The 14,779-nt window shown below is 44.1% G+C and overlaps 1 protein-coding gene across 1 annotated transcript; it reads left to right on the top strand.

Moving 5' to 3' along the window:
- Window positions 1-242: 242 nt before the first annotated feature.
- Window positions 243-13,183, top strand: LOC119454363 (fatty acid synthase-like). Its single transcript, XM_049668034.1, has 5 exons — window positions 243-375; window positions 5,368-5,694; window positions 7,973-8,173; window positions 10,301-10,423; window positions 13,128-13,183. Exons 1-5 carry the CDS (start codon window positions 243-245, stop codon window positions 13,181-13,183), a joined length of 840 nt encoding a protein of 279 aa, XP_049523991.1.
- The last annotated feature ends 1,596 nt before the right edge of the window (window positions 13,184-14,779 follow it).

Here is a 14,779-nt window from a genome sequence, read left to right on the forward strand (position 1 = left end):
ACGAGACGTCGCGAGGTACGGTTGTTTAGTACGGAAGAGTTCCGGCACGTTTAGAACAAGAGGTTAAGGACAGCAACAGCCGATTCCCTTTTTTTAGACGAACACAGCCTCTGGATCCTAGCAGAACCAAATGACTATCTTCACGGTAGTGTAGCACAAAGCGTGTCCCCCCCCCCCCCCCCCCGCCCCCAAATAAAAAGAATGCTTGTTTATGTAAGCCTTCTTTTCGCTGGCAGGAAACCATGACGAAAGAAGACATCTGCATCACCGGCATTTCGGGACGATACCCGCAAGCGGACAGCTTCTCAGAGTTCAAGGAGAAGCTCAACGCGGGCGTCGACTTTATCACAGACGATGAAGCTCGTTGGCCCCGAGGTAACCAAACGCATTGGGAACTGGAAACAAAGCTGCATTCTTTACAGCTTTGAGCTGCGTCATGAACTGTGGGTTCCTTGAGCTAATAGGAGTTTGTGGAAAGTGCATCGACGCTGGTATGCATAAAACGCAGAAAGGTGAATAACTGTCCTATTTGTTAGGATTCTTTTCATCTCCTGGTTTTCTTTCGTACACCATGACCGGCTCGCTCGCGGTCGCCCCGGTGTACGCCGGAGTACGGCCACTCGGACCGACAGATGAGAACAAAAGCGCGCCATCAAGCGAAAAGAATCGTTGTGGAATGTGCTTGCAAAGCAGTTTTTGTTACTCGCCTATTAAAGTAAAACGTATCCATCGTACGTATTATAGCAAGGCGTGGCAAAATAAGACAAGCCCAAAAATACCACTATTTATTCCTTCCAAACGAGGCACCTGGAGTAGATCCCGTGGGCCACCACGCAGGCTTCATGGGTTCACTCCCTTCAACATCTGCATTGAATTCACACAGAGCATGGTGCTCTTTTATTTATTTATTTATTTATTTATTTATTTATTTATTTATTTATTTATTTATTTATTTATTTATTTATTTATTTATTTATTTATTTATTCACTTATTCATTTATTTATTTTTAAATACTGCAGCCCTATGCAGGGCTATTTCAGGAGTGGGGTACATGTACTACATAAATGAAAGACTTAGAACAGTAACATCACACCAATGCTTCTACAAAATCAGATGTCGCCATTTCACGAACACAGCCGGGTAAATCATTCCAGCATTCAATAACTCTCGGGAAAAAACCGTGTTTGAATACGTTAGTGCGCGCAAAAAAGGGCTTTAGGTTGAGGTTGTGGCCACGTCTAGTCGAAAGAGCAGTAGCATACACGATGTAGTTATTAGACAGTCGGCAAGACGAGTGAACAAATGAATTTAACGGTTTCAAAGAATCATTATCACGACTGGTACACAAAAGAGGTAACTTCAAAGCGGTCATTGCAGATGAGGGTGAAAAATCACGGTCATAGCGGTGGTGAATGAAACGAACAGCCTTCCTTTGGACAGATTCAATTTTATTCATGTGGCACACATTATATGGATGCCATACGCATGAAGCGTACTCTAATATAGGGCGAATGAGTGTTTTGTACATTAGTAATTTAGTGCATTTTGGAGATTTAATGACGTTAGTCTTAAATTACCTAATTTTTTAGTGCTTTAGAAGTAACATAATCTATATGACGTGACCACTGCAAGTTGTGTGTGAACATAACGCCAATGTATTTGTACGTCTGCGCCTGGGGAACTGTTATGTTGTTGAAAGCGTACACATGCTGTGATGGAGATTGGCTGTTTGTAAATGACAATACTACTGTTTTTGAAAGTTTATGCGCATTGGCCAATCCGAGCACCATTAGCAAAACTGCCTGAAAGAATCCTGAAGTAAAGTGTGATCATTAAAAGAAGTTATTACCTGGTATAGCACGCAATCGTCGGCATAGAGACTGACTTTGGACCTAATATTGCTGGGAAGGTCATTTATAAAAATCAAAAATAGCAGGGGTTCCACAACGGAGCCTTGCGGAACAGCAGATGTTACTTTTAATGCTGAGGACGAGTGGGAATTAAATGAAACGAATTGAGAGCGCGAGTTGAGAAAGCTAGCTATCCAGTCGATCAATTGAGGATTATTTAAAATTACGTTTAGTTTACTTAGAAGCTTGTTGTGTATAAAGGTGTCGAAAGTCTTGGAAAAATCTATAAATAACCCATCTATTTGATTATCGGTGTTTAAATTGCTAGCAATGTCATGTGAAAATTCTACCAGTTGTGTTATTGGGCTGAAACCACGACGAAATCCGCATTTTGTGTTGTACAGAAAGTCGTTAGATTCAAGATACTCAGTGATATGCTTATGAATGATATGCTCCGGCAGCTTCCCGGAATTGGAGGTAAGCGATATAGGTCTATACTTGGACAGAAGTTGTTTATTGCCTGATTTATGCAGAGGCAGGACTTTAGCTAACCTCTAGGACTCGGGGACGGTACTTGAAGACAAGGATTTGTCAAAAACACTTGCACGAAGTTGCTACACAACTTCGTGCAAGTGTCAGATTCAAGTTGCTACACAACTTCGTGCAAGTGTCAGATTCAAGTTGCTACACAACTTCGTGCAAAAGAAACACTCCCAGTTCACTTTGGTGGGAATTGCGTGATTGCAGGACATTTTTGTTGGTCTGTTTGCATGCTGAAGAAATACCTCAGCCTTCGCTTTTTTTTTCGCTGTCCTCTACTATTTCAACATGGTGGGCACGAATGTGAGCCTTCTGGTAGCCTCTGCCAAAAACTTCTCCTTGCGGGTAGATAAGGTGAGAATCGCAGCTCAGCGTGCACTCCCTACTTAGCTAATATTTTACTGGGCACTGAAGAAATTTCAGGGAAGGTCATTTGAGCTTTAGTGCACTCGTATTTTTCCAGGGGGTCTTCGCGAGAGGATCTGCAGAGGTTTTTCGGCACACCGTAAGCTTACGGCACAGCTCAAATTTTGTCGTGTTTTTGAGGGACGGCTTCAGTTCCTCTTTGCATGTATGTTTTGTCCAATGCAGCTCTGAATTTATTTCTATTGTACGTCCGGACCGGCTTGAAGAAAACCACATTAACTTGAAAGAGTGGTAGTGAACAATGAGCTCAGTAAAAATGTTTTAAATCTGCTTGGCATCTTTTGTCGCTGTATTAGAATAGTAATCAAATAATTTTACTACAGTGATAATTCAGATTCACAGAGTTGAAATTTTGTGTAAACGCAGAAAGTGGCTAATGTAGCTAGTCATAATAATAACGAAAAAGCAAATGCAAGGGCACGAAAAGATAACTTGGCGCCGTCAGGCGTCGAACTCAACGCTTCCACATCACACGCACGTTGCACTACCAAATGTGCTACGGTGACGTCATAAATACATCCACTAACTTGGGAATTTATGTTTACTAAATCTAGCGTTTGAGTGTTAGCTGGCGTCAATTAGAGCCATGGTGGGCGTATGGGGAACACATAGATATTCAGGGTGTTCAAAATTAAGCTTTAGGGAATGTTTAGAAATCGCCTGTGCCAGGTAGCATAATTATTATCGAATGAGGCGGACATTAGTAGTACGAGAAATCAAAACACATATTCAACTAATTAACAAAAATTCACTAATTAACTTCTTAGTTAATTACTTTACGAGCCAATTTGCAACTTACAAATTGTAGCCGGTGAGTTTGCAAGATGCACCCACTTGAAATGAAGTTCCAGGATGACACCAGTTTCAAGGTATTATTTCCCAAAGTATGGGACGAAAAACATGGCGTACCAGTTACATTTGTGCTTCAATGTATAAAACAGCATTTTGGAAAAAAGTAACTGTAACAACAATGCACTTTTACGGCGAGTTTGATGGCGCATGTCTCCAAACTGGTGTAAAATTGCTTGATTCTCAATCTTGCAATATTTCTGAATCACTCAAATTGCTTGATTGAGTGATTAATTGATTAATTCATATACCACTGCATTCTAATATAAAATGTGAATTGCTGATTGTCATATGGACCCGCCGTGGTTGCTCAGTGGTTATGGTGTTGGGCTGCTGAGCATGAGGTCGCGGGATCGAATCCCGGCCACGGCGGCCGCATTTCGATGGGGGTGAAAAGCGAAAACACCCGTGTACTTAGATTTAGGTGCACGTTAAAGAATCCCAGGTGGTTCAAATTTCCGGAGTCGCCCACTGTGGCGTGCGTCATAATCTGATCGTGGTTTTGGCACGTAAAACCTCATAATTTAAATTTTTTTATTGTCATATAGAAAAATTTACCTGGGGCTTCCAGGCATGTAATGTTAACCGTTAGGCATACCTAAAGATGTTGCGCCCCGCTGAAATTTAAGGCAAAAAAGTCCAATCGTTTTAAATTCTTTACGGTTCCTTCGCTATAGGTTGCGCGCTGGTATCACTTTTGTTAGTTTTTTATTTAAACACGTGGTAATGCTGCGAACGCGGATCATTATGCAACGGCAATGTGGTTCGTTGATGATAGTGGAATTTACTGCGCGGTTCATCCCTCTAGTAAGCTTCTACTGAACTATAACTTTCGTGAACTTGTGGGCTAGTGACAAAAAAAGGGAATGCTGTCCAACTTTTCTGGAACTGTATCAATTACAATAACACTAAACAAGAATCATCATACTTATTTTATAAGATGACGATGTATTCAAACAGGCTCTCCTGTTGGATACTTCAGTACAACTTACAGCACACTTAATTTGGATTGGCATAGTTAGAATGTACTGGTGAAAGCATGTGATAAACCCTGCTTTGCTAGAAACTAACATGTACATCTGTTCATAGGCTCGAGGCATATCAAATGTGCATCACTCCAACCCAGTCTTAGTGTACTTGGCCCTTCTATGGTAGCCTAGTAGTCTCATTTGTTTAAAATACCGCAAGGACAAAATGCATTCAACAAGTTGGTGTCAGATTTATTTTATCAGTTTATGGAGCTAGAGATATATCGAGCTAGAGCTCTCCAAGATTGCCTATCAAGCTCCAATTTCAAAAATTGCAGAGGCCACAACACATATCATGGTTAAAGCTTTTCTTCGTTTTATGCACAACAGTACCTCTGCAAATTTGCATTTATTTGTTTCCTACGTCTCAGATATGCTTGCCCTTAAGTCGTCCGAATGCCATGCCCCTATAATTTTCAAAAAGTAAAAATGTACTGAAAATGACTTTTCCAAACACTGTTGGACGGGAGATTCGTGTGGCAAGAAACGCCACAAGATGCTGCGGGACTTCCGCATTTGCACATTTGTACGAGTGCATCAAGTGCAGCGTCTTCTTTGTAGGCGGCGGAGTAGCCTATATCTTTGTGAATAACTATAGAATAAATTACGTAATCTAACATATCGTAAAGCACAAATATTTGCGTTTGTAATGTGCGCAACCTTATCTTTACAGGTTTCCTCGGAGTCCCCAATAGGATGGGCACCATTAAAGACTTGTCGCGGTTCGACGCGAGCTTCTTCAGAGTGCCGCCTAAGCAAGTGCAGCTCATGGACCCCATGCTGCGTCTTCTTTTAGAGAGCTCGTACGAAGCCATCGTGGACGCCGGCTACGATCCGGCGACGCTGCGAGGACGAAAGATAGGCGTCTTCGTCGGCTGCGCGTTGTCCGAGACGATGACGCTGTTCGGCAGTGACGCGGGCACGATCGACGGCTACATCTCGACCGGGGCGTCACTGCACATGTTCTCGAATCGAGTTTCCTACTGCTTCGACTTTGACGGTACGGGGCTGCCGTAAAACGCACAGAGCAACTTGCTTCCTTGGGCTGGTGCAACCTGCATTTATATGTTGATGTGATGCCTGGTTGATGGATGCCTGTAAAGTAGAATGTTATAGTCAAGTAAATATTGATCCGCCAATCGATTGAGCGAATGAGTGAGTGAGTGAGTGAGTGAGTGAGTGAGTGAGTGAGTGAGTGAGTGAGTGAGTGAGTGAGGGAGTGAGTGAGTGAGTGAGTGAGTGAGTGAGTGAGTGAGTGAGTGAGTGAGTGAGTGAGTGAGTGAGTGAGTGAGTGAGTGAGTGAGTGAGTGAGTGAGTGAGCGAGCGAGCGAGTGAGCAAGCGAGTGACTGACTGGCCAACTTGCTTAATCGTTGGGACCGAATGGAAAATTATGGGCAGGACATGCGTCATTGACCTCGTAATAATAACATAGTGTTCACTGAATGACACGATAGCCTGGGATGAAATGAATCATTATAGGAATGAAGCTGCGTAACGTAGGTGTTTCAAAGTAAACAGTGAAGTAACCAGACCTATGAATATTCCCCGAGCCGTAGAAGAAAAGTGGGAAATAGACTAATAAGTGCCACCCCCTTCTTACTATAAGTTTGCTTCAGAACATTAAACTGCTCTTCTTGCATGCCATGTCATTTCCGGTCATGGATATTCTGCTACCTACCAAAAATACAGAGCTAAATATTAACACCCGTTCTCTCCGCCTGTGAGTAATTTTAAAGCGAGGCTTTCATTGCTTAATACTTGGACTTTCTCGCTGCTGCTCGCTTGCCGGATGGCTCCCACATGGGATGACACTGCTATGTTTACTACACACGCCTACTCGTGCTAACTGCTGCGTTGCAATGTCGTCTTGCTCATTAGATTGTCGTCATTCTGCCGAAGTAATGACAGTACCACCCTTCCATCCTGTCCGCGCCTTTGTCGTAACGCTGTCGTCGTCATTGCTTCGTTGCCATTGCGTCGTCTCATTCCAGCTTCGTCATTCTATTATCATCATGCCGTCGTTGCCACACCGTCACCGACACACAGTCGTCGTCATTCTAGTGTCGTACGCACCTTTGTCGTCATGCCGTCGACCTCGTAGCACTGTCATCCCGCCTGTCTGCTGGCTTCAGTCTTGAACGACTGGCCGGTGTCGGGCATAGTTGCAAACAAACACCGGATATAGTGCGAATCGTGGCGCACCGCATCGGCAGGTGATGCACGTAATCGCTAACGTGAGCTCCAACACCAACATGCTTTAGTTGCTGTGCCGTCGTCGTCTTTTTATCGCCTTTGAGCCGTTCCGTTCATTCCTTCTCTGTCAATGTCGTCATCACTCTTCCACCGCTTTTATTCTAACGCCATCACTGCATTGTCATACTGTCACCCTCATTCCGCCATCTCCTAGCCATTGTCGTCACACCATCTTCGTCAGGTCGCCACAGTCATTTCATTGTCCTTATTGCGTCATCGTCGCAGAGTCGCTGTCATGCTGTCGTGATCATTACATCGTCGTCACTCTGTCGTAGTGATTGCAATGCCGTTTTTTTTTCTCATTATTGTCAGACATTTCTCATCGGGCCTTCGCCGACAATACGGCATTGTGCTTCCAACTTCGTCATTTCATTCTCGACATGCCATGGTCGTTATTCCTGCTCCATTGTCCCATCTTCACGCCATCGTCTTCATGACATCCTCCTCATTCCATAGTTTTCATTGCCTCGTCGTCATAGAGTCGTCTTTATGCTGTCGCAGTTGTTCCACCGTCGTCATTGCTTCGTCGTCATGCGTGGCGTGCTCATGATTAAGAACGACAGAAATAATCTAAGAAATGGAATATGTCAAAAGAGGTGGTCCCTAGTGAAAGTTTGTCCAATTTCGTCCTGCAGTTTCTGCGTGCAAATGGTCTCTAAGCAAAAACCTTTTGTATTCACAAACATAAATGAAATCTAATGTAAATTGATTTTCACAGTGCGTGGAATCTGCAGATATTTATCGAAGCTATATCTTTTCAAAAATCGGTGTATCAACGAGCAAATGCTAAGGCGTCGCCGCGGTCTTCCAACAATCTTCATAGGACTATACGACAAGTCTCCGTGTCTAAACAATGGCTCCCGTTTGTCAAGACGTCCCTTGTTCCACCACTTCAAGCCTTTTTGGTCAGATGCACTTTGCTGATGTTCGTATTTGTGCCGTAGAATGTGAGCTAAGAACCAAAGAAGTCACTGAAGGCTGGTTGGTGATTTGATAAAACATCTGCTCTCTGTTTCTGAATCAGGACCAAGCTTTACAGTGGACTCGGCATCCTCTTCGACTATGACAGCATTCAGCCTAGCCCTGCAGTCACTTCGCGCAGGTGACTGCGAGGCTGCCATCGTGGGGGGCTGCAGTATCATACTAAACCCGCTCACCACGCTAACCTTGTACCGCTTTGGCCTGCTGTCACGAGACGGGAAGAGCAAGTCGTTCGACGATAAAGGTAAGCTTTTCATCTCTATCTATCTAATGTATAAGAAAACAAACAATTGATTGCCCATAGAGAAAGAAATACCAAGTGCAGCAAATCAGAGCGTGTGGCACAAGGATTCTCTGGCTTGCTTTATGAAATTTAAATAAACAGCGGCGGAAGGCGGTGCTCCTCGGCGCCCTTCCAGCGTATTGTCCTTCAACAAATGTGAGGCCTGGTCCACCGCAGAACGACGTTTGCTGATTTTGCAGGGCTCACTGCCGGGGTCATATCTTTTGCTGTTCGGCGCAACAGTGGCTTCAGAGTGTGTTCGGAAACTCGCCCTCCCCGGCAAGATAGACAACGAAGCTAACAGTGGTGATGTTAAGTGCCATTTCACTTCTGACGGAACGAAGACAGTATTCATGCAAAAAATTATGGTGGCCACTATGATGTCCGATGCTGACGACGCTGGCAAAGAAGGCAGCATCTAATTAAAGTACGATGCAGGATACCTGTGGCTACCTAAAGGAGGCTGAAAGGCCTACTACGAAGCACGGCGGTTGTTAGTTTGCCCACTTACAAGAATGTGTACGTGGGCTTTATTTTTTTTCTTTCACCTATAGGTCAGGTTGTGTTTTTGTTGGTTGCACGCGAGTGAAGTATGAAATCATACAGTTATTACCTAATTCTCTTATCTATTTTTTATCAACCCGAGATGTAATCAAGTCGCAGAACTGCATTGTAAACGTGTTACGATATTTTAGCATAACGCAGTCTTCATAGCTGTCAAATGGCTTCGAAGCCGGCCACAAATGGAACACAACCTCAAACGCACACTCCTCCCCGCACCTGCAAAGACAGTTTGTAGAGGGACATAGACCGTTCTCTCGCTCACCCTTTCTCAGGGCGCAGCAGGCACTGCGACTTCTTCAGCAGCGCCCTGTGCGTGGGAGCTGTAGGCAGGCTTAGATGTAGATGTAGAGCCTTAGGCAGGCTTGTTGTTGTTGTTGTTGTTGTTGTTGTTGTTGTTGTTGTTGTTGTTGTTGTTGTTGTTGTTGTTGTTGTTGTTGTTGTTGTTGTTGTTGTTGTTGTTGTTGTTGTTGTAGCCTATCACGCATGTGGCTCCTACCCACGGTGGGGGATAGGCAGGCTTCTGAGAGTAGCGTGAAGCTTTAACTTCCTTTTTCTCACTAGTATGCAGCAAATCATGCGCCTAGTTCAACACTGCGAGTGCGTGTGTAGGGACTTCCTCGTTCTCAATGCGCTGATGTATACTGCGTTGTACACGAGGTGATACGGCAATCTACTACTCAGGATGTTCGGAGGCTGACGTCGTAATCGTAGTTAATAAGAACAGACGTATCGAGCTACGCTATAGTATGCTGCTGCTTGCGGCTCCTGAACAATTTACGATTACCTCGGTAATCGCTATAAAGAAAATAATGTATAAAGAACACAATGAATTCGAAATGAAAATCGTTGGCGGTATGGAGTTACCCCACGCTAAGAAGCCGAGTGCCTTACCCACTGGGCTAAACCAGCGCCTCCTAGACAGCAGGTCTTTATACTCTACTTTATGACAACACGCCACTTGGACCGAAATCGCCATTGCCAAGACCGGCGTGACGAAACTGGTGACGTCAAAATCGCCGCTCCTTACTCGTGAGCGTCCCCATCAGATTCTATGGCAGTCCCGCAACGTAGCATTACGTCACGGATCGAAGTGCACCGGCCTTGTGATATCTAGGAGGCGTTGGCCAAGTGTCTCAACGCGCTTTCTTGCACGCGAGGAAATCATAACTCGAAGGACCACTTAGCGGCGTTCAATTGGATATTATTGCTTTCGCATTCACAACTCATAACTGCTTAGCTGTCCTCGGATTTTTTTTTTTACTTTTGCTGAAAACCACGCCGATGTGAAACGCACTTTCGTTACGCCTGATAGTGTGCAACACATGTCACATGGTTCAACCATTCCTTGTAATCGATAGAAGCCTACTCGAATGGTGAGCATTTCCTCAGAACGTTATGGCAAGTTTTTTTTTTTTTTTCTTTCTCTCCACTGCCTTCGATCACTGGAAGTAGTTGCACGAACATACACGAAGCGTTCGCTTCTAAACACCTCGTTAAATAACATTGCATCTTTTCTTTGCGCAGCGGATGGTTATGTGCGAAGTGAAACCATAGGAGCTGTGTTTCTTCAGCGGGCTTCTGAAGCACGCAGGATCTACGCCAAGGTGGTTAACGTGAAATCCAACGCAGACGGCTACAAGGTTCAAGGTGAGGCTTGCTGCTATAGGGGCCAAAGACAGTGAGCATGGGAATAATTCTGCTGGAGTGCGTAGCGCAATGCAGCGCATGCGCCAACACCACCGCTGCTGCTTTCAAGTGCCTGTCTACGTCACGGTACTCAGCTGCTTCTTCTCCTGCCCCGTTTAGTGATCACCATATCCGCGACCCTTATGGCGGCAGCTACGCCGCGGATTACATAGTACAACCTTGCACAGATAAATGCCTGCCGTTTATCTTCGTACTAGAAACCGTCTCGCACTAGACGGCCACTTATAGTGCAATTATGTCGGCATCGGTCAACCCACGCTTTTTACGAGGCCTTCGGGCCGACCACCATTGCAAATAACAAACTCGGGTCTAACATCTGAGGCCAATTTTTTATCTGTGTAATGCTATCGCATTTTAGTGGTATTGGCTATGTGTAAGAAGTAATTAGCCATCTCCCACGTTAAACGCTGGAACTATGTCGTTCAATGTGGCCACCTAAAATATTTTAGGGACAAGAAAGAGACATCTAGGACATAAAATAATTCAGCTTCACCTTTTTAAAGAATGACTAAGCTACATACTGCTGAGCTTTGGTGACCTAACAAGAACCAGCTCTTTCAGCGCGCAATGTCTAATATCTACGTCGAAAGTATTCTTTGTCTTTTAACTATATATTGCAGTTGGCCTTGAAGGGACTTGAAATTTCTGCTTTTTGCCTGGCAAGCTGAATTCAGGACAAAGATAAGCAAACTGGATGATTCATTAGTCGACCCGTGTGAGGCACCTTGCAAATCTAGACTGTGCATGGATACGCAGCCTAAATATAGTTTAATGAGCAAGTATCTCCTTTACACAGTATGTAGTAAAACATTGCACAACAAACCGTACATACAAGATTTAGGGGCACGATGGAAGCGCGTTTTCTTTTGCAAACAGCTTCGAAAAAAAAAAGTTCAGTGTGATATACCTGAACGGAAACTGTCCAAGATAAGTGTAGCAATATATGGCTGTCGACGTGGTGCGGAATGCGGTATGCATGGTAATTATCTGTCTGGAGGTTATGCTGATGTAGTATGCGTTATTTGTTCATTTATGCGTGGGGAGTACGAGCAGAGAGCTGCACATATTTCCATTGTCGAGCATATACATTACGACCCACGCTTGCCGCCATATAATGCTCCGCATTATATGGCGGCAAGCGTGGCAATTAGGCGCAACCTCCCCGTTCGGGGAGGTTGCGCTTAATTTGTTTGCTTAATTCCCGGCGCGGCATAACCAACGCATAAACAATCCGCCACCTGGGTTTGTGAGTGGTGGCACTGGCTAACACTTTCAGGGTCAGTTCTAGTTGTAAAACATAATTACTCCGGAAAGTGGATGGGAAAACGGCGCCGTGGTAGCTCAATGGTAAGAACATCGCACGCGTTATGCGCAGACGTGGGACAATTCCCCACCTGCGGCAAGTTGTTTTTCATCTATTTTCATTTCCATTTATTTATCATTTTTTAATTCAATTATAGTACGTACAAGTAATTTCCCCTGCGTTGTCCTTGGTGTCATTGTTTGTTGGCTGCTTATGATATGAATAACAACAATCGGGCCCCTTGGTTTCCTTGCTGCTCGTTCTTATATATATATATATATATACATTTATATATATATATGTATGTATGTATGTATATATATATATATATGAACGAGCAGCAAGGAAACCAAAGGGCCCGATATATATATATATATATATATATATATATATAGGGTGTTTCAGCGAACACTTTCCAAAATTTGCAAAGGTTGCCTGTTGCCTGTAGCAGATAGCACAATTCTAGTGCATGCGCTGGTTTACTCGAAGAGGCGGACATTACTTGCACTCAAAATAAAACGCATAATCAACCTAATAACAACAATTCACTAATTAAGTTTTTGACTAATTACCTTATGACCTATATTGCAATTTACAACTTCTAGCCGTAGAGTTCGCAAGGTGGATCCACTTGGAACGAATTCTCAGCATGGCACCAGTTTAGAGATATTAATTCCCAAACTTTGCGGAGAAATGCATTGGCGTTCCAGTTACTTTCTTAAGAGAACATCATTTTATGCATTGAAGCACAAACGTAACTGGAACGCCAATGCATTTATCCGCAACGTTCTGGAATTAATATCTCGAAACTGGTGCTATCGTGGAGATTAGTTCCATGTGTATCTGCCTTGCTAACTCTATGGCTAGAATTTGTAAATTCCAATATGGGCCATAAGGTAAATAGTTCAAAACTTATTTAGTGAATTTCTGTTAGTAAGTCGATTATGCGTTTTCATTTTCTGTGCAAGTAATGTCCGCCTTTTCGAGTAGACCAGCTCATGAACTAGAATTGTGCTATCTGTCACAGGCAACCTTTATAAAATTTTGAAAGTGTTCGCTGAAACACACTCTATATATGCACAAGACAGATCACTATGCTACCCGCCGCGGTTGCTCAGTGGCTATGGTGTTGGGCTGCTGAGCACGAGGTCGCGGGATCGAATCCCGGCCACGGTGGCCGCATTTCGATGGGGCGAAATGCAAAAACACCCGTGTACTTAGATTTAGGTGCACGTTAAAGAACCCCAGGTGGTCCAAATTTCCGGAGTCCCCCACTACGGCGTGCCTCATAATCAGAACTGGTTTTGGCACGTAAAACCCCACAATTTAATTAATTTTCAGATCACTATGCTGAAGACAAATATGATGTTCAAAGCCTGGCAAGGGAACAAGCATAAAGGATCACCAGTGAGCTTCTAGAGTCTGTAAAGGAGTATGTATATCTAGGTCAATTACTCACAGGGTACCCAGAACATGAGAACAAAATTTACAGAGGAATAAAACTGGGTTGGAGTGCATATCAGTGGCCGGCATTACCAAATCCTGACTGCGAGCTTACCTCTGTCGTTGAATGGAAAAGTGTACAATCATTGCATTCTACCGGTGCTAACATATGGGGCCGGAACTTGGAGGTTAACAAAGAAGCTCAAGAACAAGTTGAGGACCGCACAAAGAGCGATGGAACATAAAAATGTTAGGCCTAACGTTAGGAAACAGGAAGAGAGCGGTGTGGATTAGAGAGGAAACGGGGATAGCAGATATTCCAATTCACATTAAGATAAAGAAATGGAGCTGGGAAGGCCATGTGATGCGTAGGATGGATAACCGGCGAACCATTAGAGTTGCAGAATAGATGCGAAGGGAAGGGAAGCGCAGTCGAGGATGGCGGAAAACTATGTGGGATGATGAAGTTAGGAAATTTGCAGGCGCAAGTTGGAATACGCTAGCGCACGACAGGGTTAATTGGAGATCGCAGGGAGAGGCCTTCGTCCTGCAGTGGATACAAATATACAGGAGAAAAGATGGGCAACCGAGTGGCTCGTTGTTTTTTTTTAATATCACGATGTATACAGCCAACACGCAATGAAGCCAAGGAAATTATAGGGGAAATTATCTGTGGTTAAATTTCCACTGTAGCAAACAATTAAGATAAGGGAAATGAAACTGTCCGAAAATTTAAAACTTGCCGCCAGTGGGAGGCGAAGCCACAATCTCCCCATTAAGCGTGCGTTGCACAAGCGATTGGCGTACGCCGACGGCTCGATACACAAACACACACACACACACACACACACACACACACACACACACACACACTATATATATATATATATATATATATATATATATATCAAGTTTATCGAACGGTGGATTTTTTTATCCCAAATGAAAAGATAATTGCAATTAAAGAAAAGCCGCATGAAATCGAGATCTTGGAATACAGAAGATAAAGTCGAACATTGAACAGCGGCTTTGTCCAAAATACCCAGGTAAGTTGTTGCTTGTGGGAAAACAGGCTATCGTATCTTCCGCACTACACTCTGCAGACATATTCACACTTCCGAACATTGCACTTGCTCGCCATACGCAGCCGCGAACAGGTGAGGACAAAGTGATGCAAGAAAATTGACATTTCTAGACTGATGTGGCTCCAGGTACTTCATACTTAATTTAGATGGCATAGTCTGCAAGTTACAATAGACGCTTGTGTGGTTGCAATGTTCACGTTCTTCTTAGGGGCACCGAGAACATGTAGCATGACAGAGCTGTACGCAAATTTCAGGGATCACCGTTCCATCAAGCGGGAAGCAGGAGGAGCTGCTTCGCAGAATGTACGCCCAGGCCAATGTAGACCCGCTAAAAGTCACCTACATCGAAACCCACGGCCCCGGTACCAACGTGGGCGACCCTCAGGAGTTGGCTGCGCTTAGCAGGTTCTTCTGTGTGCCGGAGCGCAAGAAGCCCCTCAAAATCGGTGCAGTCAAGAGCAACGC

This window comes from Dermacentor silvarum, chromosome 5, assembly GCF_013339745.2.
Source record: "Dermacentor silvarum isolate Dsil-2018 chromosome 5, BIME_Dsil_1.4, whole genome shotgun sequence".
In the NCBI taxonomy this organism is placed as follows: Eukaryota; Metazoa; Arthropoda; class Arachnida; order Ixodida; family Ixodidae; genus Dermacentor; species Dermacentor silvarum.